The sequence below is a fragment of the Puma concolor genome, chromosome C2 (assembly GCF_028749965.1).
Source record: "Puma concolor isolate L17-30 chromosome C2, mPumCon1.1.hap2, whole genome shotgun sequence".
Lineage (NCBI taxonomy): Eukaryota > Metazoa > Chordata > Mammalia > Carnivora > Felidae > Puma > Puma concolor.
The window spans coordinates 33,889,109-33,910,826 of NC_141675.1; the positions used below are offsets into that span (position 1 = coordinate 33,889,109).

General features: G+C 48.3%; 1 protein-coding gene across 5 annotated transcripts in view; it reads right to left on the reverse strand.

Moving 5' to 3' along the window:
• Positions 1-399: 399 nt before the first annotated feature.
• Positions 400-21,718, reverse strand: part of DZIP1L (DAZ interacting zinc finger protein 1 like) — a 42,272-nt gene continuing 20,953 nt past the window's right edge. For all 5 annotated transcript variants that reach the window (XM_086674362.1, XM_086674360.1, XM_086674364.1 and 2 more), the window contains 10 exons: positions 17,580-17,642; positions 16,217-16,357; positions 13,904-13,934; positions 12,818-12,871; positions 12,342-12,475; positions 10,408-10,600; positions 6,898-7,114; positions 6,268-6,455; positions 2,667-2,806; positions 400-1,092 (listed from right to left, as the gene is read on the reverse strand). In XM_086674362.1, the coding sequence (XP_086530488.1) occupies positions 931-1,092; positions 2,667-2,806; positions 6,268-6,455; positions 6,898-7,114; positions 10,408-10,600; positions 12,342-12,475; positions 12,818-12,871; positions 13,904-13,934; positions 16,217-16,357; positions 17,580-17,642 (1,323 nt within the window). In that variant the 3' untranslated portion in view covers positions 400-930. The remainder of the gene's footprint in view (positions 1,093-2,666; positions 2,807-6,267; positions 6,456-6,897; positions 7,115-10,407; positions 10,601-12,341; positions 12,476-12,817; positions 12,872-13,903; positions 13,935-16,216; positions 16,358-17,579; positions 17,643-21,718) is intronic.

A 21,718-nucleotide genomic window follows, 5' to 3' on the forward strand; every position in this document is an offset into this window, starting at 1 on the left:
GTTGGCAACCACATCCCAATGGACCTCACCTGCCACAACACAGGTGCAGGTGCCTTCGCCCCCCTGTGCCCCTGCTGAAGCTCCAAAAATAATGAACGCAAGCAAGTTATAACCATTGTGCTATATTTAAATGTTTCCATATGATAAATTAACACCTTTTACATAAAAAAAAAAAAACAGTGGTTACATATATAACCTAATTTTAGAAACAATGTCCAAGATTAAATTTGTGGTCCTTTGGGCATGAGGCCCCAGCCAGGCGGCCGGCTCTCCCTCCCTGTCTCCCACCCATAAACAAGCACAGCCAGACTTCAGCTCTGGGAGTCTCTCCAAGATCTCCCAAGCCTGCACTGGGTGGCCCTCACTATGCTCCCATGACACCCTAATCTCTGTCACTAGACTACTACCCAGTACTTCTGCCCCACTCACCTCTGCCAACACCCCAGCAAGGTAGGGAGAGCCTGGAGGACCTGGCCCAGAGCAACCACTCAGTAAATGACTTTGGATCAATCACTGAATGACTGACTGAGACATATGTGTCCCTAGAAGGACACCAAGTAAGGCTCCTCTCCACAGCATTCCCACAGACTGACAATACGTCACAAAGATCAAGTGGCTCCTTCAGTCTGGAGTGAACATGGAGGTGGGGGGAGGAAAGGGCTCATTATAACCCTTTCTCAAACCATAGGACTGGGAGCACCCAGCCAGGTGCCCCTGGAGCTCTGAAACAGGACCCCTCCTCACAGGCAAGAGAGGAGAAATTATATCCCCCTTCTGCTCTGTTTATCTCCAGAAAGACCTTCTCTTCCAGAGAAGACCTCTCAGTTACTGGTGAAGACAAGAGTGGCCTAGTAGCCTCTTGTGTTGGGTGGTGGGGGGGGGAGGGCGGAGGGCACCCTGAGCTGGCCCCAGCCAGGTTCTGGGGTGGGATCACCAGCCAGGGACCCTGGGTCGGCCAGGGCTCCAAGGGCTGGTGCCAAACTTCTCCGGCGGCTTTGAGCGAGACAGGGGCTTCAGTTCTTCTCTCTGGCCCAGGTCCTGGGGGAGATCTTCCAAGGAAGAGATCTCCAAGTCAGTCTCATCATCTGAAAGCTGCAGGGAAGTAAGGGGGGAGAAGAAAATGCATTCTGACAAGGGAGGATGAAAATGCTGGACAGACACAGGGACAAAATGCAGGTTTGGAAGAAGCAGTTGGGAGACATTCCTTCTCCTGCTTTTTCATGTTTCCCTGTCTGAAAACCTGCTTCAGAGACCTGGGGTCAGAGTGATTTCAAACGCTCCTGAAGTTCCACTGGCCAAACCAAGGCAAGCTCCTTGGAAAGGCTTACAGCAAATCAGGCTGCTCTTATTTAAACGTTGTCTAGATTTTTCAATCCCCCACATAGATGGAGCTGAACGCCCAGAGCCTTGACTTTCCTGAATGCAGCAGGGGCTAAAGTCCCTCCCCACCTGCCCTCAGATGGCTTCTGCGGGGCTGGTTAATACCCTGACCAAAGGAGCAGGAGGATAGCTCTTGGGGACCAGGAACCGTCAGCCTGGAAAGGGTCTGGGCTGCAGCCAACGCAAGAGCCCGGGGGTACCCCTGAGCCACAGTCACCCCTCAGAGCTCTCAGTGCCCCACCCCCTGGCACTGAGGGCTACCTGGGTTTTGATAGGAACATCCTGTGCATTTTCTCCCAGAACGTAAAGCCAAGCAATCAGAACCACCCCGGGCCCAGGGCAGCAGGCTAAGCCTGCTGTTGGATAGTGACCCTCTTTCCCCAGGGGAAAAGGGGCAAATTTATTTTAATCACCTGGACTAGATACTCACCAATGCACATGGGCTGCATAATAAACCAAGCACATTATGTAATAAGAACATGGTCTCCTGAGAAAGTGATTGCCCACTACTTCAGACCGTTAGGGCAATAGCTCTGGTCATCCCAGGAGGCACCTTTTTGACTGAAAAAGGTGATACAGGAATGTGAAGTAGCGAGAGCTCTAAATGTTTCTGCCCCAGAAAGTAACAGGCACATGGGAGTTACTCCCTGACCGGAAGCAATGAGGAGGGCGTCTGAACGGTAATGTTGGGGAGTCTGAGCATCTGAGCTCTAAGTCTGACAGCAGCTAGAGCCTCAGAGAGGCAAGGCCACCAAGGCATTCTTAGTGATGAGGAATGGCCTGGAATATTGAGAATGAAATATCTAAAGATTCCCATTATATGTTGTCGCCCACTCCAATGCCTGCCCTTGAGGAGAAGTCTGCTCCACGCTCAGCCTGGTGTTGGGGGCCTCGGCTGAGTGAAGGAAGGGGCCGAAGCCCGTGGTGGGGTGAACCAGAGCCAGGAGAGCAGCTACTACCAGCAGCTGGGCACAGAGTCAGGTCCAGGCTGTGTCAGAGGCAGGAAATGGGAGCGTGAGTGACCAGGAGAAGCGACCTATACAAGCAGTTGCTTGTATAATGGACCAAAAGGCTTTTCAATGTCAACAGAGATACAAAAAAAAAAAAAAAAAAAAGCATTTGAAAGTGTCCACCCCTCCACCTGGGCAGGGGCAGAGGAGACAGTGAGGTCACCTGTGATGTCCCACTAGGGCCAAGGCTGACACTAGACCCCACCCCAGGCCCCCAAACTCAGAGCTGGCTCTGTGGGAAATGGCAGGGCAACCTCCAAGAGTCCTGCACCCTACCTGGGGCTTCCTTCCTGGCACGGCAGCCTTCTGCGGGCCGGCGCTGGGCATTAAGAACAGATTGACCCCTCCAGCAGGCTTCTTCACTGGAGCCTCCAGCTGTTTCTCAAGGTTTTTGACCAGCGACTGCACCAGGGTTCCTGGAAGGCAACCAGAGGGAGAATTCCAGAGAATGAATGCCTCATCCTGGTAGGTCATGACCAGGGTCTGGAGTGGACAGAGGGAGTGTAGAGAAGGGTCAGGAGGAAGAAGAAAGGGTAACCACAAAGAAGAGTGGCAAAGATAGAGAGAAGGCCCAGGCCAATGGGTGCCAGAAAAAGAAGGCTTTGACCATCCTAATAATATAACTGCACTTAACAACATGGCTGCAGACAGAGGCTTAGAAAGCTGTTCTTCTCTCCAAATGGGAGGCAGAGGCAGAACCTCTGCTCACTTGGTACATGAAAAGCAAGACTAACGTGCAGACACAGCCTCCTTCAACATCTGCACTGAGATGAGAAGAAATATCATAAAAATAAATCATCACAGAAGGACTGAGGGCCGACAGGCTTTCTGCAAACTCCATGCAGGAAGGGGGGCTAAGCAAGGCACAAAGACTATCAACAGACTCCTGGTGACATGGTAAACCATGGCGGATGGCCAGATCTCAAGAATGGCCAGGAAGCAGGGAGCTAACCATGGCCTTGTAGGATTCAACCGTCTGAGGCTCTGAGCAGCCGTCTGGGGCTCCAACAGCCCTTGGTTCAATGACTCATTGGAGAAATGTTTGTTTTCTAAATTCTTTTATGTTTATTTATGTTTGAGAGAGAGAAAAAGAGATGGAACAAAAGCAGGGGAGGGGCAGAGACAGAGAGACACAAAATCCAAAGCAGACTCCAGGTTCTGAGCTGTCATCAGGACAGAGACCAATGCGGGGCTCGAATCCACAAGTGGTGAGATCATGACCTGAGCTGAAGCTGGACGCTTAACAGACTGAGCCACCCAGGGGCCCCTCAAGAAATGTTTGTTAAGGGCCACTATGTACCAGGCACTGTGTTCCTCACTTCTCATTGTCTTGTCTTGATACCTCATTTTATAGAAAAGAAACCAAAACCCCTCACACAAGCGGGTAACAAGTGACAGCACCCAAACTATCAGAGGACTCCTGACTCCCACTTCTAACACCTTTCCATCTTATTGCCCCACCTGGTGGCCATCGGTACTTCTCCAAAGATTTACTTCTGGTGGATTCTGATGGACTGGCAGGCTTGGAATATGCTATGGACAAGATAAAGTTCTGCAGAATCCATTAAGAGCATGGAATTTACAGGTTGTTCAGATATGGGTTTATATTCCAAAGTTTCCACTTGATGACTTTGAAAAGACAAAACTCTTCATTTCCATGTTCTTTAAGCCTTGGCTAGAAAATGCACCTGAAGGGGTGCCTGGGTGGCTCAGTCAGTTAAACATCCGACTTTGGCTCAGGTCATGATCTCGTGGTTCACAAGTTCGAGCCCCACATCACGGTCTGTGCCGACAGCTCAGAACCTGGAGCCTGCTCCGGGATTCTGTGTCTCCCTCTCTCTGCCCCTCACCTGCTCTCTCTCTCTCTCTCTCTCTCTCTCTCTCTCTCTCTCTCTCCCAAAAATGAATAAACATTAAAAAAAAATTAAGAAAAAGAAAATTCAACTGAAGCCAGAAGCTGCAGGCCTATCCATTAACAGTTTTATAAGAAAATCTTAAAAGAGGGGTGCCTGGTGGCTCAGTCAGTTGAACATCCGACTTTGGATCAGGTCATGATCTCACGATTCATGAGTTCAAACCCCACATTGGGCTCGTTGCTGTCAATGCAAAGCCCACTTCGGATCCTCTGTCTCTCTCTCTCTCTCTCTCTCAAAAATAAATTTAAAAAACATAAAAAGAAAAAAATAAAAGAAAATCTTGAAAGAATGGGAGTTGACTTAGTTGTTTCAGAAGAAAAATGCTCAATTAGTTATTGTAGTACACTGTTAGATAGAAAGTGACAGGTTTAGGGACGCCCGGGTGGCTCAGTCAGTTAAAGCAATGGACTTCGGCTCAGGTCATGATCTCACGGTTCGTGAGTTCAAGCCCCATGTCGGGCTCTGTGCTGACAGCTCAGAGCCTGGAGTCTGCTTCAGATTCTGTGTCTCCCTCTCTCTCTGCCCCTCCCCTGCTCACACTCTGTCTCTCTCTCTCTCTCTCTCTCAAAAATAAATAAATATTTTTTAAAAATCTTAAAGAAAGTGACAAGTTTAATGGATATATTCATTCCAGTTAATCATAACATTTAACTCAAATTTCTATGATGTCTTTTCATCAAGTGAAATTGCTAAATCTCTTTGCTGAAAAGGGCAAAGAACTTTCCTGTAAAAATGCCACTATGTCCCTAAGACCATTGGTGGCAATGAGTCAGCCTGCTGTGAAGGTTCACTGTGACCTTCTGAAGCTGTCACCCTCCATCTTAAGGTTAGCTGGAAAAACCACACTTTTCATTACTCTTTTGTTACAAAAACTTTCTTTGTGTGAGACTGCATGTGTTACAACCAACTATATCTCTCAAAATGTTCATTGTAACCTAGGTTTGCCCTGGAGGCTACTTTTACTGCAGTGATAGTTGACTGGGTAACCACAACCCCTTGATCTGGTACTAATGAACTCAAGAAGCATAAAAGACTGTGTGGATATTCTCAAAATTAGGAAAATGGCTGAAGGCAGTTCTTTCTGGGAAAAATTTATTTTTCAAGTAAAAAAAAAATGCCACCAACACATTAACTTCAAAAACATAATACAGAATCTGTTTTTCACGTTATTAGTTCTGCGACCTTGAACAAGTAACATAAGGTGTCAGAGACTTAGTTTGGACATCAGTGACAATGTGTGTGGCACACGTCACCTCATGCGTGGTATGAAGGCATTCCTCCTCTACCAGGTTGGGCAAGCAGAGCATGGACACCCTCTCAGCGCCCCCCACACTTTCTTACCTCTCCTATCCACTGGAGTAGCCAAGCAGAGGGACTGCAACATCCCCTGGGCCATGTTTCTTTTTCTGATATGCTCCCTGCACCTGTGACTGCGTCTGGAGGCCAGCTGGACTGTCCCCACAGCGGCATACTTCAGCCCTCTCTGCGGTTTTGCTGACCCCACCCCATATAGCCACAAGTACGGTGAGAATCTGGGTTGGGGAGGCTGGAGGGGGTCCCCACATTGGCCTCAGGAGCCAATCAGGCTCTGAGAGGAAGCCTATGCCTTAGCATTACTAGGCACTATCTCCAGTAATAGAACAACACTTTAATCTCCATTTGTCTGGCCACCATGTTCATTCTCTAACGGTAAGGATGTGGAGGACAAAAGGAGTGAGCTCCTCCAACTCCACCAGTTAGGCAATTCAATGACAAAACAAGGGGCAAAATAAACCTCACTCAGATTCTATCCTTCTTCTACTGTCTCTGCGACCACAGGAAAATACCTGATGGGAGGGACAGTCATTCTCTCCAAGTCACAATGAGTTGCCAAATCAGAGAACCCAAAGAAAAAGAGTGTTTCCAGGACTAGAGAAATCTGGGCTGGAGAAGGGCTACCTCAGTGGTCCCAGATCACTCACCTGAGGAAGCCAGCCCACCTGAGCCTTTTTCAGGGGGCTGGGCACTCCCCTCCGACGTCTCTGTGTCAGACCAGTCCCAGTTGTCCTCTGGCCGGGGCCCCATCCTGGAAGGACCTCGTGGGGGCTGGAGAGATGTCCGCTGCACGGAATTTCCCTCTGAGTCCTCTTCAGAACTGAATGGGGGTGTACTGTCATGGACAAGAAGAAATGAGGGCTACGTGGGCCAGAAAAGCTTTGGAAGCCAAACCTCACCACTTGCAAACGTGTCTGATTTGCCCCAAGTCAGCCCTGCTCCTTCCTTGGGCCCAGATGATAGCCAGGAGTCACTCTGGAGCATAGCAGCCACACCAGCAACTCTGTGAGAAGATGAGGACCCAGCCTTTCCGGCGTGGCAACTAAGGCTTTTAAGGAAGAGATGGGGAAGGTAGGGGTGGGTTTGTCCTGGCCAGGAGCAAAGGACCCCAGTCTCTTCGTGAGGTCTCGGGATGGACCCCAACTGAGGCTTCTCCTGTTCACTTCTGTCTCTGCCCCTCACCTGTCTGCAGAAGCCTGCGGGAAGCCCAGATCAGGGCTGCCTGAGGCTGGGAGCCACTGCCAAGACCCAGGGGGAGTGCGGAGTCCGGGGCTCACCTCGGCCCGGGCCCTGAGGAAGCAGAGGTGCCGGAGGGTCCACGTGCTCTGGGGCGCGGAGTAGGGGTGGGCACGGGAGCCAGGCCAGGACCGTGGCTGCTGCGGCTCTGAAGAGTTGTCGTGGGTGGCTCTGCTGGCTTAGATGGCAATGCCACATGCAGCGTCCTGGACTTTGGCTGGGCCTCTTTGATGGCCAGTGGGTTCTGCTGGCTTTTGACTAGAAACACAGATGGGAATAAGTTCCAAGGCATGAGCATCTGGAGCTTCAAGCCCGAAGAGGACGTAGAGACAGGCTCCAGCACACTACAAATGGACAAGTCAGTCTGTCGCAGCGTACTATGATAACCAGCGCAAATATGACCACCGCCCCCACCGCAGGAGTCCTGCTGCTGGCCAGACTCAGGGCTGGGACCCACAGTTCGAGCACAGACCAGGAGAGCAGCTGGTCTTCCAGGGTCATGCCATCATTCCAGGAGTCCCACAGGAGTCGGCAGGTCTGAAGTGGGGCCCGTGGGGCACCTGGGTGGCTCAGTGAGTTGAGCATCCAACTTTGGTCAGGTCATGATCTAATGGTTCGTGGGTTCAAGCCCCACATGGGGCTCAGTGCTGGCAGTGCAGAGCCTGCTTGGGATTCTCACTCTCTCCTCTCTCTCTCTGCCCCTCCCCTGCTCTCGCACTCTCTTTCTCTGTCTCAAAACAAATAAAGAAACTTAACCAAAAAAATGAAGAGGGGCCCAGCTTGTCAGCAGCTTAACCCTCCCCGTGTAGTGCTAGGGGCTGACCTCGCCAAGAGCACCCATCCTCTCTACCCACCCAGGCTGCAGCCGCTGGAGTGCAGACAACATTGCAGGGAGACCCTGCTGCCACCAGAGGTCGCAACAGGACCACATGGGCCACCCAGACCCACTAAATCCTCCCGGAACTCAGTCCTTTAAAGGCAAGCACTCAGGTTCCTCAGAAAATTAAGAATAGACCTACCCTATGACCCAGCAATAGCACTGCTAGGAATTTACCCAAGGGATACAGGAGTACTGATGCACAGGGGCACTTGTACCCCAATGTTTATAGCAGCAGTCTCAACAATAGCCAAATTATGGAAAGAGCCTAAATGTCCATGAACTGGGTTTATATACACAATGGAGTACTACGTGGCAATGAGAAAGAATGAAATATGGCCCTTTGTAGCAACATGGATGGAACTGGAGAGTGTGATGCTAAATGAAATAAGCCATACAGAGAAAGACAGATACCATACGTTTTCACTCTTATGTGGATCCTGAGAAACTTAACAGAAACCCATGGGGAAGGGGAAGGAAAAAAAAAAAAGAGGTTAGAGTGGGAGAGAGACAAAGCATAAGAGACTCTTAAAAACTGAGAACAAACTGAGGGTCGATGGGGGGAGGGAGGGAGGGGAGGGTGAGTGATGGGTGTTGAGGAGGGCACCTTTTGGGATGAGCACTGGGTGTTGTATGGAAACCAATTTGACAATAAATTTCATATATTGAAAAAATAAATAAAAATTAAAAATATAAATATAAATATAAAAAAAAATAAATAAATAATAAAAAAAATAAAGGTAAGCACTCAGACCCAGCCCCTCCCTTTTCTGAATTCCCCAGCGGGGTATCCAGGATCAGCAATTTTTTTTTTTTTTTTTTTTTATGGAAAGGTAAGAGAAGGGCATCACAGAGTGTCAGAGTACTTTCCCACAAAACTCTTACGTGTGTGGACTGTCACAGGTAAACTGTTTCTTACTGCAGTTCAAGATCAAAAACACTGGAAATACACCACTCTCAGAGAATGCACTTACACAGAAGTGGACCTTCTAAGAACAGACTGGAGAGAAGGGGAAAGCAGACAGACTCGCTGACGGAAAGTAACAAGAATAGCTACAGTTACTGCACACAGACACCAAGCTAAGCACTTTACCCACAGCACCCACCTGGCCCCAGATGCCTTAGGAGAGTGTCGTTTTCCCTACTTTACCGGGGCTGCAAGACATCCAGGGACTCAGGGCCCAGAGCTCCATGCAAGTCAGTGGTACCTGCAAACCCAGGTCATCAGCCACCCCAAATCCAGGGCTCTTGCCACTCACAGCCTTGCTACATCCCACAGCTCTGCCCCAAAACAAAAGAGGCACAATCTAAGTGGAGATCAGAGGTGAGCATTCATGCAGCACTCGTGGGACCTAGAAAACGAGCACGTGGGCATCCAGCTGGAAAGAGAGGTCTGCAAAATGCTGTGGAAACACAGTGCTCACGTCACACCTCTGTGACATACCCTGGAGACGGCAGGGCCCCAGGACCAGGGAAGGGGAGACAGGCAAGGGGGTGGTTCTCACTCCGGTTTTCTGACCACAGGAGCAAGGGCTGGAGGGGAGGGGGTGCCTGGAGGAGCAAGATACCTTTCCTCTTCTGGAAGCCTGTCCTCAAAGGATGCTTTCCTTCTTCTGCCGTGCCTCCCGGTCCCCTCTCTCTGCCGCGCACCCACCACCCCTGTGCTTGGCCCCATCATCACCAAGTCTGGGCCGGTTTCCCAGCAGAGGATTTGTGCTTGGCACGGATCGGCCTTAGTAAATTCTAGAATTATTGGTCCACGTACCAACTAAAATCATCTCTCACATCCCCAGAGAATGTGGTCCACACTGGGAAATTCGTTAGGATGACGAGTTCAGGCTGGGTCTGCCTGGACACAAGGCGATAAGAGAATCAATAGCTCCCTGGAATATACTCATGAGGAAAAGGAGCTGCAGCACCACACTGCACAAACAGCCTCAGACCCCCTGAAGCCCTCCCCCGGGCCCCTAATTTCAGCAGCTCGGTGGATCTGGAAATCCTCTAGAAACAGGGGGCTCTCAAACCTAGGAACACAAGTTACCTTGCTTCCTCAGTTCCCCGAGGACAGAGACTGGAGGGCCACCACTCACACACTTGAATCCTCCCCAAGAACCCACCCCCCCTACCCGCCCCGGCCTTTCCTTGTCACAACCCCCAGGGGCAAAGCAGTGGCTGTGACCCGGCCCAGGGAACCAAGTCTGAGCTCTGAGGGTGTGTCAGTAGGCAGAGGTCGCCCAGCCTCCCACAGCTCTGGAGCAGACTGCATTTGATCCCTTTTGCCCCTGCCTGCAGCCCCAGTGCTCTCAGGCCTTGGGCCCTCTCCCAGCACTGACATCCCTGGCTTCAGGGCCAGAAACTGTGTTCCTCTCTGTTGGAGCAAAGTTCAACTTGCGGTCAAAGCAAGTAAACCTGCAAAGTAGGGGCAGCAAGCTCAGGGCTAACCACAGGCTCTAACGCCAGCTCTCCTCCAGCTTCCCTGGGTGACCCTGGGGCCCACTCCTTGACCCTGTTTCCCCCAAAAGAGGACTTTTGGACTCAGTCACCTGCAAAGACGCTGTCATCTCGCTCTTTCAAGCAATGCCCTGCTGGAGGCAGAAAGTACACCCTCCTCGTGTGCAAACAAGCCTGGACCCTCTCAGCCCCAGCCCCCAAGCAAGCCCTCTGACCAGCTCACCTGGAGCCCCGCTGTCCAACTGGGATGCCGGGGCCATGTGTCTCTGTCTCTGCTTCATTCTACTGGTGGCTTCCTTGACAAGCTTTTCCCTCAGACTCAGAAATTCAGAAAACCTCCGTGCCTTCTGCTCCCGGTGGGCTCTCAGGAGGGACTTGAGGTGTCTGAGAGTTTGAAAGGGGATTCCCTTTGCATCCTAGAAGAGACAGAAGTTCCCCCGTTGGAGACAGAAGTTCCCCTAAGCCTCTCGCACCTGCTGCTGGCCTGGGAGTCACTGTGCTCAGCACCCAGTGCTTTCTGGAAGAGGATGGGGTGAGCGTCAGAGCAGGGTGGGCAGTGGTTGCACATGCTGCAGGAAGTGTAATGGTTTAGGGTCTGGGAGCTGCATCAAAATGTGCATGGCAAGACGACGCAATGGGGCTACGCACAACTCCATCGACATCACAGCTTCTGGGGCTCAGGTGGGACATGCCCTTCCGCCACCCCACTCATGTGAGGACAGAGACCAGAGCTTGCTCCTTTTGTACCTCATTTGTACCTCATAACCATCATGCCAGACGGGTTGTCCTCTGTGCCTAACAATGTGTGAAAAATGAACTGCAGGGATGCCTGGTGGCTCAGTCAGTTAAGCATCTGACTTCGGCTCAGGTCAGGATCTCATGGTTCGTGGGTTCAAGCCCTGCATCAAGCTCTGTGTTGATAGGTTAGAGCCCAGAGCCTGCTTCAGATTCTGTGTCTCCCTCTCTGTCTGCCCCTCCCCCGCTCATTCTCTCTCTCTCTCTCTCTCTCTCTCTCTCTCTCTCTCTCTCTCTCTCTTAAAAATGAAAAAACATTTTTCTTCCAAGACCTACTGGAAGTTGCTTGGGCTTTTGACATCCACCCAGAGCCCATAAGGATTCATTCAAGGTTAGAAAGAAATGTTTTAGGGGGCACCTGGGTGGCTCAGTCAGTTAAGAATCTGACTTCGGTTCAGGTCATGATCTCACAGTTCGTGAGTTCGAGAGCCACATCGGGCTCTGTGCTGACAGCTCAGAGCCTAGAGCCTGCTTTGGATTCCATGTCTTTCTCTCTCTTTCCCCTGCTTGTACTCTCTCTCTCTCTCAAAAGTAAACATTTAAAAAAAGTTTAAAAAAAGAAATAAATGGGTTTTTAAAAAATTTTTTTAAATGTTTGTTTATTTTTGAGACAGAGGGAGACAGAGTGCAAGCAGGGAGGGGCAGAAAGAGAAGGAGACACAGAATCTGAAACAGGCTCCAGGCTCTGAGCTGTCAGCACAGAGTCCAACGCGGGGCTCAAACCCATGAACCGTGAGATCATGACCTGAGCCGCAGTCGGGCGCTTAACCGACTGAGCCACCCAGTCGCCCCAGAAAGAAATGTTTTAATCAAATCTGATCATAGGGCCAAAGTTAGATGGAACAGTAGCTGAAAACATTCAAAGGTTAGTGTTTTTATTTAATAAAATATGTCATCGATGCCTTTAATGATAAAACGCATGCTCTGGTTAAACACGGGCATGAGGGTCCCAGACATAGCTTTCACTGCCTGCCTCACCCACAGCCACTTGCTGAGTGCTGTGGCCACGTGTGCCACTGATGATGGACCCTTCACCCAAGGGACCCTTTCAGAAGGCAGACTGAACCAATTAAATTCCCTTTGTCAGAAATAGACACAGATGAGTGGAGAGCACAGAAAGGTCAGGATGCAGGGCGACACCCCAAGAAACCACTGGAAACAGAGAAGAGAGACCACATTGCTGCCGTGCGGTGAGGGGAAGCTGTGTGGGCTCATGTTCCTGGGTATGAAAGGCACCCCAGTTGGAACAAATAAGACGAATAAGCCTACACTGTAAAGAGCAATCAAGCATCTGTCAGGTTAAGAACATCGTGTGTCTAAACGATAGACAGCAGCCCTCACAACAGTAGCCCGGGATCTTACTCTCTTTATCCCCATGCTTTCCAGCTTTTCTTCCAAGGTGTCCTCCAGGATTGGCCTAAACTGCATCAGCAGGGTGGGGTTTCGCCTCAGCGCTGCCAGCACCTTCTGCTGTCCGTCTCCGGAGTCCTCTAACTCTGCAGCACAAGACAATGACCAAGGTGAGAGGAGGTGAGACAGGCACACGGGACAGGCTACGCGTCAGATGCCATTCCAAATCCTGCCTCCACACACCTGCCAGCTCTGTGACTCTGGGCAAGTCGCTGACCCATCGGTGGACCATTTAGATCGCATGTTAGTGCCTGTGTGTAACGTGCCCGGCACACACAAGGGCTTCAGAAATACTTATTTCCTTGTCCCTACTTCTCCTCCCCCCCAGCTTCAGTAGCCAGACACGGTGAAGTAGACACAAACTAAACAATGAAGAGGACAATTCTGTGTCCTGCATTAGACACCAGGGAAAGAAACTAAGACCTCACCTTCCTCGGAAGAGTCCTCCTCTGTGTCCATAGCCTTCGGGCCCTTGTGGATCCCTGAGAAGAGCAGGAACAGTTAGTGTGGCCTCAATGCCCTGGACCCTATCCCTGACCCAGAGGAAAGCATGGGACACCACATGAGTGTCAGCAAGAAGGGGTAAGCCCTCCAGTTGTTTCTTTACCCGGGATGGAGCCATGGTCACAAACACTGACACGGGGAGCCAGAAAGACCAGAATTCACACAGTCCAGCCCTGCCCAACCAGCTGTGCACAACACGGGGAGTCCTGGAACCTCGCCAAGCCTCAGTCTCCTCATCTAGAAAATGAGGATGATAATGCCCAGCCCACATTAAATTGTGGGGACAGTGTAATGAGACCATGAATCTAAAGTGCTCGGCGAAGCCCTTGGGAAGGTTGGGGCTGCAGGGACAGTGCTTCTCTGAACTGCTTGCAAAGCTGGGAAAGAAACGTCTGACCTAGAGGCAGGGGATGGGAAGAGACGTGTGGATTTGCAAGAAAAGGCAGAAGGGAGGCTGAAGAGGTAGGACAGAAGAAGTGGGATGGAGCAGGAAGGGCCAGGTTTCATAAGGGGCTGGCCAGGGCCGTCCAGGTAGGGGCAGTGCCCTGCTGGTTACTGTCTCCCTTTAGAGGCCAGCACGTGCACTCCCGCACACAGCACAGCAGAGGAAGACAGCATACTCCCTAAACCGGCCGCATTCACACTGATTTGGGGACAACGTGCTACCCCCTGGGAGCAAGGTAAAAGTTGATGGTCCAAACCGCAGACGTGATGAGTTAGAAAGAACCTTTTCCCAAACCCTGCTCCATCCATCACTGCCCCCAGGATCCTCACCCTTCCCCATGTCTCCACCACCCTACAGAGAAGAGCAGGCCAGGTAAGAATCCACCACAGGCTGGAGCCCTATATGTCCCAGAAGAAAATATCTTCTTGCCCTCCCTCACCCAGCCGAAGAGCCTGACAGCACATGTCCCCTGAGCTGCTGTCACCACCACCACCACCCTCATTCTCCAAATTGACTGGTGGGGAACAGGAGAGAGAAGAGGACAAAACACCCCGTGCAGGCTTACCCTCCTCCTTCCTCAGAGACATGGTCTGGATCTACAAAGATGTGGAAGAGAGCAGGTTATAGCCAGCAGGGGACTCTACTCTGAGCAGTGCCTCTGCCTAGCACCATAAAGAAGGGACAGCCACTGTTTCCGTGCCTTCCCCTGGGAGCGAGGAGCTCAAAGTACACTGCCCAACAGCATCTCCATAAGTGGGGGGAGGGGGGTGGCACCAAGGCTGGATGGCAGCAACCAGCATGGCATCGTGCTGCCTTTTCCCCTGGTGGGAATGCCCCCCCCCTTCAGAGAGGGACTGTGATTTGAAGGGCAGGAGCCCCATGCAAGCTGAGGGGGACAGGGACACAATCAATACTTTTGGTACAATTGGTGGACAACCAGGGCAAGGTAGGCTCCCTCGCACGACGGGGGCATCTGAGCTGAGTGCCCCCTGGGAGGAAGGAGGAGTGATGTGGACGGTCACTAAACTGTCTGCACGGCCCCCCTCCTCTTCATCCTCCTTCCACATAGCTGCACATGGGACAGCTGCTTGTGAGTATGTGACCCCCCCCACCCCCCACAGAGCTGACTGTCTAGGTTTGGGAGGAGAACTCTGAACTGATAACATGTGAAGTCAAGAGCCAGTGGCAGCCAACTGGTTTTGGTTTGGGTTTTGTTTACTTGTTCGCTTGTTTGTTTTGCCACATGGGACAGATATGAAGTGAAAGGTGATCTTCAGAATAAAAGAAAAAAATTGCAGCAGATATACAGAACAGAGGTACACAGCAAAGGAAAACCCCTGACCACATTCATGTATCTGGTTCCAGTTTATTCCCAGACTCAGCTGCTCTCCTGCCATGAACTCTGTGAGACACCCTGTCTACCCTGATGACAAATTCCCTCTTCTGCTTAAGCTTGAGTTGTTTTTTATTATCTACCAATGAATGACACATCCAATGTCCATTTCCAAATGTTTCCTCCCTTGTCTACCTCTATTCTAGAGACTGTAAAACTAATTACTTGCTTTCTAACCTTCTTTGCAGCTGTAGTTGCCCATGTAATACAGCTTTGATTGATAAAACATAAGCAAAAGTCTTATAAAGGGGCCTTTTCATCCACTTCTTCTATTGAATATGGTTGTGATGGTTGGAGCTACGGCAGCCATCTTGCAACTGTGAGAGTCAAGCATGAGAACAGAGGTCAACACACTGAAGATGGTAAAAAGAAAAACAGCCTGGATTTCCAATGGCATAATTTTGCTGCTAAACCAAGGCCATCAACTGTCACCTCTTTTACAATAAAAATAACCCCCTATTAACCTATTCTAAATCCATGTTTAACCAATGAGCTCCTAAGTGAAATGTTTGCAAACAAGAGTTCTGGATAACAGAAGGAAGAGATGTCCAGACTGGTCCTGAGGTGGCCACAGCAGTGAAGCTAAGTGTTTGCAGAGGTGGGAGGAGGGGCTGTGCAGTAAAAAGAAAAGCAGCAAGGGACGGGGTTAGACACCTGGCTGAAATATGGCTGGGAAAACAGAAGAGCACAAATAGCCAGCGTGCAGGAACAAGAAGACTGAACTAGACAGTGACAGGAAGTGCTGTGCCTAGAGAATCTGTGTGGAGGGTGGTATCAGAACCATGGCAAGGACCTGAGGCCACAGAGGGGCCCCTCTGAGGACAGATACACTTCTCTGCTGACCTGGAACTCAGAAGGGGGAGCTGAGCCTGAGCAACAGGTGCAGAGTCTTGGGGACAGTTTTAAGAGAGAGGCATTCGTGAGTAAGTGACTTCTCATCATACCAGTTTATCTGACGATCTCACCAGAGGGTGTTCACTTATCAAAAGGGTATTGGGTAGGAAATTATGTCTGTGGACACAGTGAAAAGAACATAGGCTGTGTATTCCACTGCCTGGCCAGGGCTGAATCCTCCCCTGGCTCTTACACGGTGTCCAATGTGGATGCAAGACAGGCACTTGACTTCTCCAGCCGGTTGCATCATCTGTCAAGTGACGATGAGGAGGCAGCAATATCTGCCTTGAAGAGTGAGGTTTAAATGCAGTACTAAGCCGAGTATCCACCAGGTGCCTGTCCTTAGATGGTCTCTGATGTTAGTGTGAACCCAGTAACACAGCCCCTAAGGACAGCAGGCACGTCTTCGGCCTGGAAAAAGACAGGCTGCATCCTCACCATTCTGTGCCCCTGAAGCCTGAGGACCTTTCTCTCTCCTTAATGAGCCTGACTAATGAGACCAGTGCCAGTAGTGAGTCCCAGAGAAGGGAAGGAGATCCTCACAGAGGTCGAGGGGCACCGAGGCCTGGCTGGGAAGAGGGACAGACCTACCATCTCTTCCTGGGAGGTGATGAGCCTGGCTTGTTCCTGGAGCTGGGCACGGAGAGCACTGATCTGGCGCTGGGCCTGGGCGGCTGCTTTCCTCTGATCCTGAGACAGGGAGGCCTGGAGCCTCTCATTCTGCTCCTGCAGCTGGTGGGCACAGGAGAGTCAGTCACATGTCCGCAGGGACCTATGGCTGCCCAGGATCTGCAGGGCCTGCACCTGTAGGCAAACACTGGCCCGAGTTTCACCTGAAGCAAGGGAGGGGGCTGCCAGACCTGGACAGGTGGCTTTCTAACAAGATTGACTACTGTCCATGCTTCACTCAAGGGAAAATAAGAATTGAACTCAGACCCCTAAGATCAGGGCAAAAAGGCTCTCCGTCCAGTGTGACTGCCCACTGAAGCACAGTCAGATAACCTGAGGCCATTCAAAAGTCCTCAAATTGTGTTTTTAGGTAAAAACAAAAGGTGAAGGAAATATGGTCACATGCTGTTGTAAGAGCAGAGAGAAGATGATATTACTTATGTTTGCATAAAGAAACTTTAGAAAACTACACTAGAAAGCAATAAAAGTCAGCTGTGGGGTGGGTTTTGGGGGCAGGTAGATGGAGATGGGGAGGAAGTGAACCTTAATATATCTCAGCACGCTTTACTGAGGGTACCTTAACATATTTCTTCTGCTTTTTGAATAAATTTAAGTGTATTGCCCATTTTAAAACATCTTAAATAAAATAAAACCACCAAGATGGAAATTACAGGAATTGGGGGTGTCTATCACGTGCCAGCCTCTGATCTGAGACTTTTAACTTCTGAGCTTTCTACAAGCAGAACATAGGGCTCTTGTTAATTGGCTTCCTCCTCAATTTGCTTTCTTCTCAGGGGCATTTTCATAGAAGCTGTTTTCTCGGCCTAAGGCCTGCTGCTCTCTGTTCCCTGGTCTCAGTATCTGAGCCCTTCCATTTGGGCTCCCTCTGAACTACAGCTGAGGTCCACAGCCACCTGCTTCTCTCCTGGGTGGGGTTTCAAAGAAGGGCCTAAACATGAAAGGACCAGGCAATTCATCAGAGGTTATCAGCACAACCCTCCTCGCAGAGCCTGAAGGGGTCCCTGCAGAGAGGACCGCAGTGTAAAGCAGGTGTTGGGTTCAGAAGAAAAGGCCAGGGGGCCCTCCTCCTGGCCTGGGAGGCTGCTGTCTAAGCAACGGACCAAGGCCTTCTCTGTATGGAGGGGAGTCAGCCGCCAGGAACTGTGTCAGCAACAAAATACCTGCCAACCAGTTCAAGAGGAGTAGGGGTGAAGGATGGGGGTGCCATAGGATGAGAGGAGGTCACAGGAAACCAAGCTCCCCCAGACCACCCAACGAGGGCTACCTCTCGCTTCTGAGCTGCGTGCTCTCCCTGCAGTTCCTTCATTTTTCTCTTCCATTCTGTTTTCTGGAAAAGATAAAAGTTTGTCAAAACTTTTGTCAAAACTACCCCTAGATGTTAAAATATAGTACGGGGGGCACCTGGGTGGCTCAGTTAGTTAAGCATCTGACTTCAGCTCAGGTCATGATCTCACGGTTCGTGGGTTCGAGCCCTGCATCGGGCTCCATGCTGACAGTGCTGAGCCTGCTTGGGATTCTCTCTCTCCCTCTGTCTCTGCCCCTATCCTGCTCGTGCTCACTCTCTCTCAAATAAATAAACTTTAAAAAATAAATTAATTAAATAAAATATAGTATAAAGCAACAGGAATTAAAAAGTACTGGCCCATAATTAGGCAGAGTAGTGAGAAGAAAGAAAGCCCAGACAAAGATGGGGGAGAAAAATGGAAGCTTAGTCTGGAGAAAGATAGATTATTGACAAATGGAGTTCAAGAGGTAGTTAAACTGCCTAGAAAAAAAAAAATGAACTTGAATCTCTATTTCATATCTTAAACCAAAATAAATTTTAGGTGGGTCAAAGATTTAAACTTAAAAAATGGAAGTTACATCAGCAAGACCGTACAATAAGAAGTTCCAGCTCTCAAACCCTCCACAGATGAGAATTCCTTTATGGGAGCCCACGAACCCGGCTGAGAGCTTCCAGCACCTCAATGGAGCAAAAACACCTGAGAATAGATGCATTCCAGAGAAGTTTCACTTTTCCTGCATCAGCTCTCCCTCAAGGTGGCACAGCTCAGTGCCAAGGGAGACCTCCTCAGCCCACAATTTTTCCCACGGGGGAAGGGGACAGAGAGTGAGCACCCACTGCCTCAGCCTTGAAGGATGCTGCCCGGGAGGCCCGCTTCTGTCCCACCCCTCTCAGAACTGAGGGAAAGAGCACAGCTGACTCAGCTTGTGGCGCTGGCACACAGAGCTCAACAACCAGCCACAGATCCAACTGGACACCAGCTGGTGTAAGTAAGAAGTAAATGTACAGAGTAGTTATATGCAATTGATATTAAGTTGTTATCAGCTTAAAACAGACCGCTGTCCTAGAAGATGTTTTATGTAAGTTTCACACTAATCACAAAAAACCTACAGCAGATATGCAAAAGATAAAGCAATCAGAGCATACCACTACAAAATAAAACCATCAAATCAAAAAGGATGGCAGCTGGGGCCTCTGGGTGGTTCAGTGGGTTGAGTGTCCGACTTTGGCTCAGGTCCCAATCTCGCAGTTCGTGAGTTCGAGCCCCACGTCGAGCTCTGTGCTGCCAGTTCAGAGCCTGAAGCCTGCTTCAGATTCTGTGTCTCCCTCTCTCTCTGCCTCTTCCCCTCTCTCTCTGCCTCTTCGTGCTCTGTCTCTCTCTGTCTCAAAAATAAGTGTTAAAAAAAATTCAAAAAAAAAAAAAAAAAAAGAATGGCAGCAAGAGAGGAGGAAAGGAACAAAGTAACTACAAAAATCTGAAAACAATTAATAAAATGGCAATAGTTAGTCCTTACTTATGAATAATTACTTTAAATTTAAATGGATTAAATTCACCAGTCAAAAGACAAAGAGTGACTGAATGGACTAAAAAAATAAGATCCAGCTGTGTGCTGCCTACAAGAGACTTACGTTAAGGGCACACTTGCAACTGAATGGATGGAAAAAGATATTTCACACAAATGGTAACCAAGAGAATAGGGGTAGCTTCACTGCTGTCAGGCAAAAAAGACTTTAAGTAAAAAACGGTTACAAGAGACAAAGAAGATCACCACATAATGATAAAGGGGTCCATTCATCAACAGACTATAACAATGTAAACATATATGCATCCAACGTCAGAGCACCTAAATATATAAAGTGAATGTTAATACAACCAAAGGGAAAAATGGCAGTACAGCAAGAGCACTGGGCCTCAATAGCCCACTTTCAACGATGGAGAGACCCAGACAGAAAATCAATAAGGGAACACTAGACTTGAACTGCACGCCAGACCAAATGGACCAAACAGACATATACAGAACATTCTACCCAAAAGGAGAACAACCTATGGAATGGGATAAAATATTTTGCAAACCATATTATCTGATAAGGGGTTAATATCCAAAATACAAGGAACTTAACTCGACAGCAGGGAAAAAAATTAAATGGACAAAAGACCCGAATAGACATTTCCCCCCAAAAGGCCTCTAACATCATTAATCAGCAGAGAAATATAAATAAAACCACAATGAGATATCACCTCACACCTGTCAAGATGGCTGTTATTAAAAAAAAAAAAAAAAGATAAGCGTTGGTGAGGATGTGAAGAAAAGGGAACCCTCATACACTGTTGGTGGGAATGTATATTGACACAGTTATTATGAAAAACAGATTGGAAGTGCCTCAAAAAAATAAAAATAGAGTTACTCATTTCCCCCGGGGTATCTCCAGGTGTACATGAGGTATACTTGTTAATAAACTTGATTGCTTTTCCTGTTGTTAAAAGAAAAAAATTAAAAATAGGACTACCATATAATCCAACAATCCCACTTCTTGATATTGATCCAAAAAAACTGAAATCAGGATCTCAAAGAGATACACTCCCATGTTCACTGCAGCATTATGAACAGTAGCCAAAATAGGGAAACCTAATAATCCATTGGTAGATGAATGGATAAAGCAAACGTGGAACATACATACAGTGGAATACTATTCATCCTTAAAAAAGAAGGAAATCCTGCATCAACATGAATGAACCTAGAAGGTATCATGCTAAGTGAAATAAGTCAGGCAAGAAAGACAAATACTGTATGATCTCAGTTACGTGTGGAATCCAAAATAGTCAAACTTACAGAAACAGAGAGAGAATGGTGATCACTAGAAGTTAAAACAGGGAGAAAATGGGGAAGTTATGGTCAAAGAGTACAAAGTTCGTTATGCAAGATATATATGCCTGGTACATAATACATGCATGGTATCTGTTGAATGTATGCGTGTGTAGAATTAAAAACCTTATAACCTAAACATGCATGCTAAAAAATTGCTCATTCATATACAGTATCACCACAATGTATCACTAAAACTTATACTTGGAAAGACACCAAAATGTTAAAATTGAATATATTTTTGAATGTCAGGACTGTGGATAAATTTTTCTCTTTTGGCCTCTTTTTGTTCTTTCTTTAGATTTTTATGAGTATGTGTAATGTGTGGTTGGTTTTTTTTTTTTTTTTTTTTGAGTATATATAACTTTTAAGTTGTAGGAAAATTTTTAAAAGCCCTAAAGAGCAGTTTTCAATTTCCTAAGAATATCTCTGTGTGTGAGAAACGCTGGGATAATCTTTTTCGAAAAGTGTTTATTACGGAGATTTCTCATATAAACAAAAGTATAGAGAATATAGAATAATGGAGTCCCATATACCACCACCCAGCTTCAGTGATTAGCAGTTATGGCAAATCTTGTCTTATTTATATCCCATCTACTCCCACCCCCAAGACTAGGTTGTTTTAAAGCAAATTTCTAATATCATATCATAAATATCTACTCAATGGTATTGTATACTTTGCTAAGAAAGTAGATCTGATGTTAAGGGTTACTGCCATACACACAAAGAAAATAAAATAAAGAGTGGAAGGAAACTTTGGGAGGTGATGGATATGACTGTGGCCTAATGGTGGTGAGGGTTTCAAGGGTGAGTTCTTAACCCCAAACTCACTGAGTTGTATATATCAAGCATGTACAACTTTTCACATGCCAATCATATCTCAGTAAAGTGGTATGTATGAATGAATAAATAAGGCCATAAAAGCACTACAAGAAAACACAAAAATATTTTCTTTTTAAACGTCAGAGTGGCCATAAACAAATTGATGATTTGATCATTTTGACCACATAAACATTATTAATTTTGTATGACCCGAACCACGATAAAGAAAATTGAAAGACCAGTGTTATGGGAAAAATAAGTATAAGAATAACAGAGGGCTGGGTTCACTTCCATATGTTATACAAACTCGCAAACCGGGAAGGAAAATTAGGCAAAAGGATGTGAACAGAGGTCATAGAAAAAAATTAGCTTCCCTTACCGGGAAACTTGTGAAAGGAAACATCAAGCAGTAGAAATATTTTACTGCTGTTA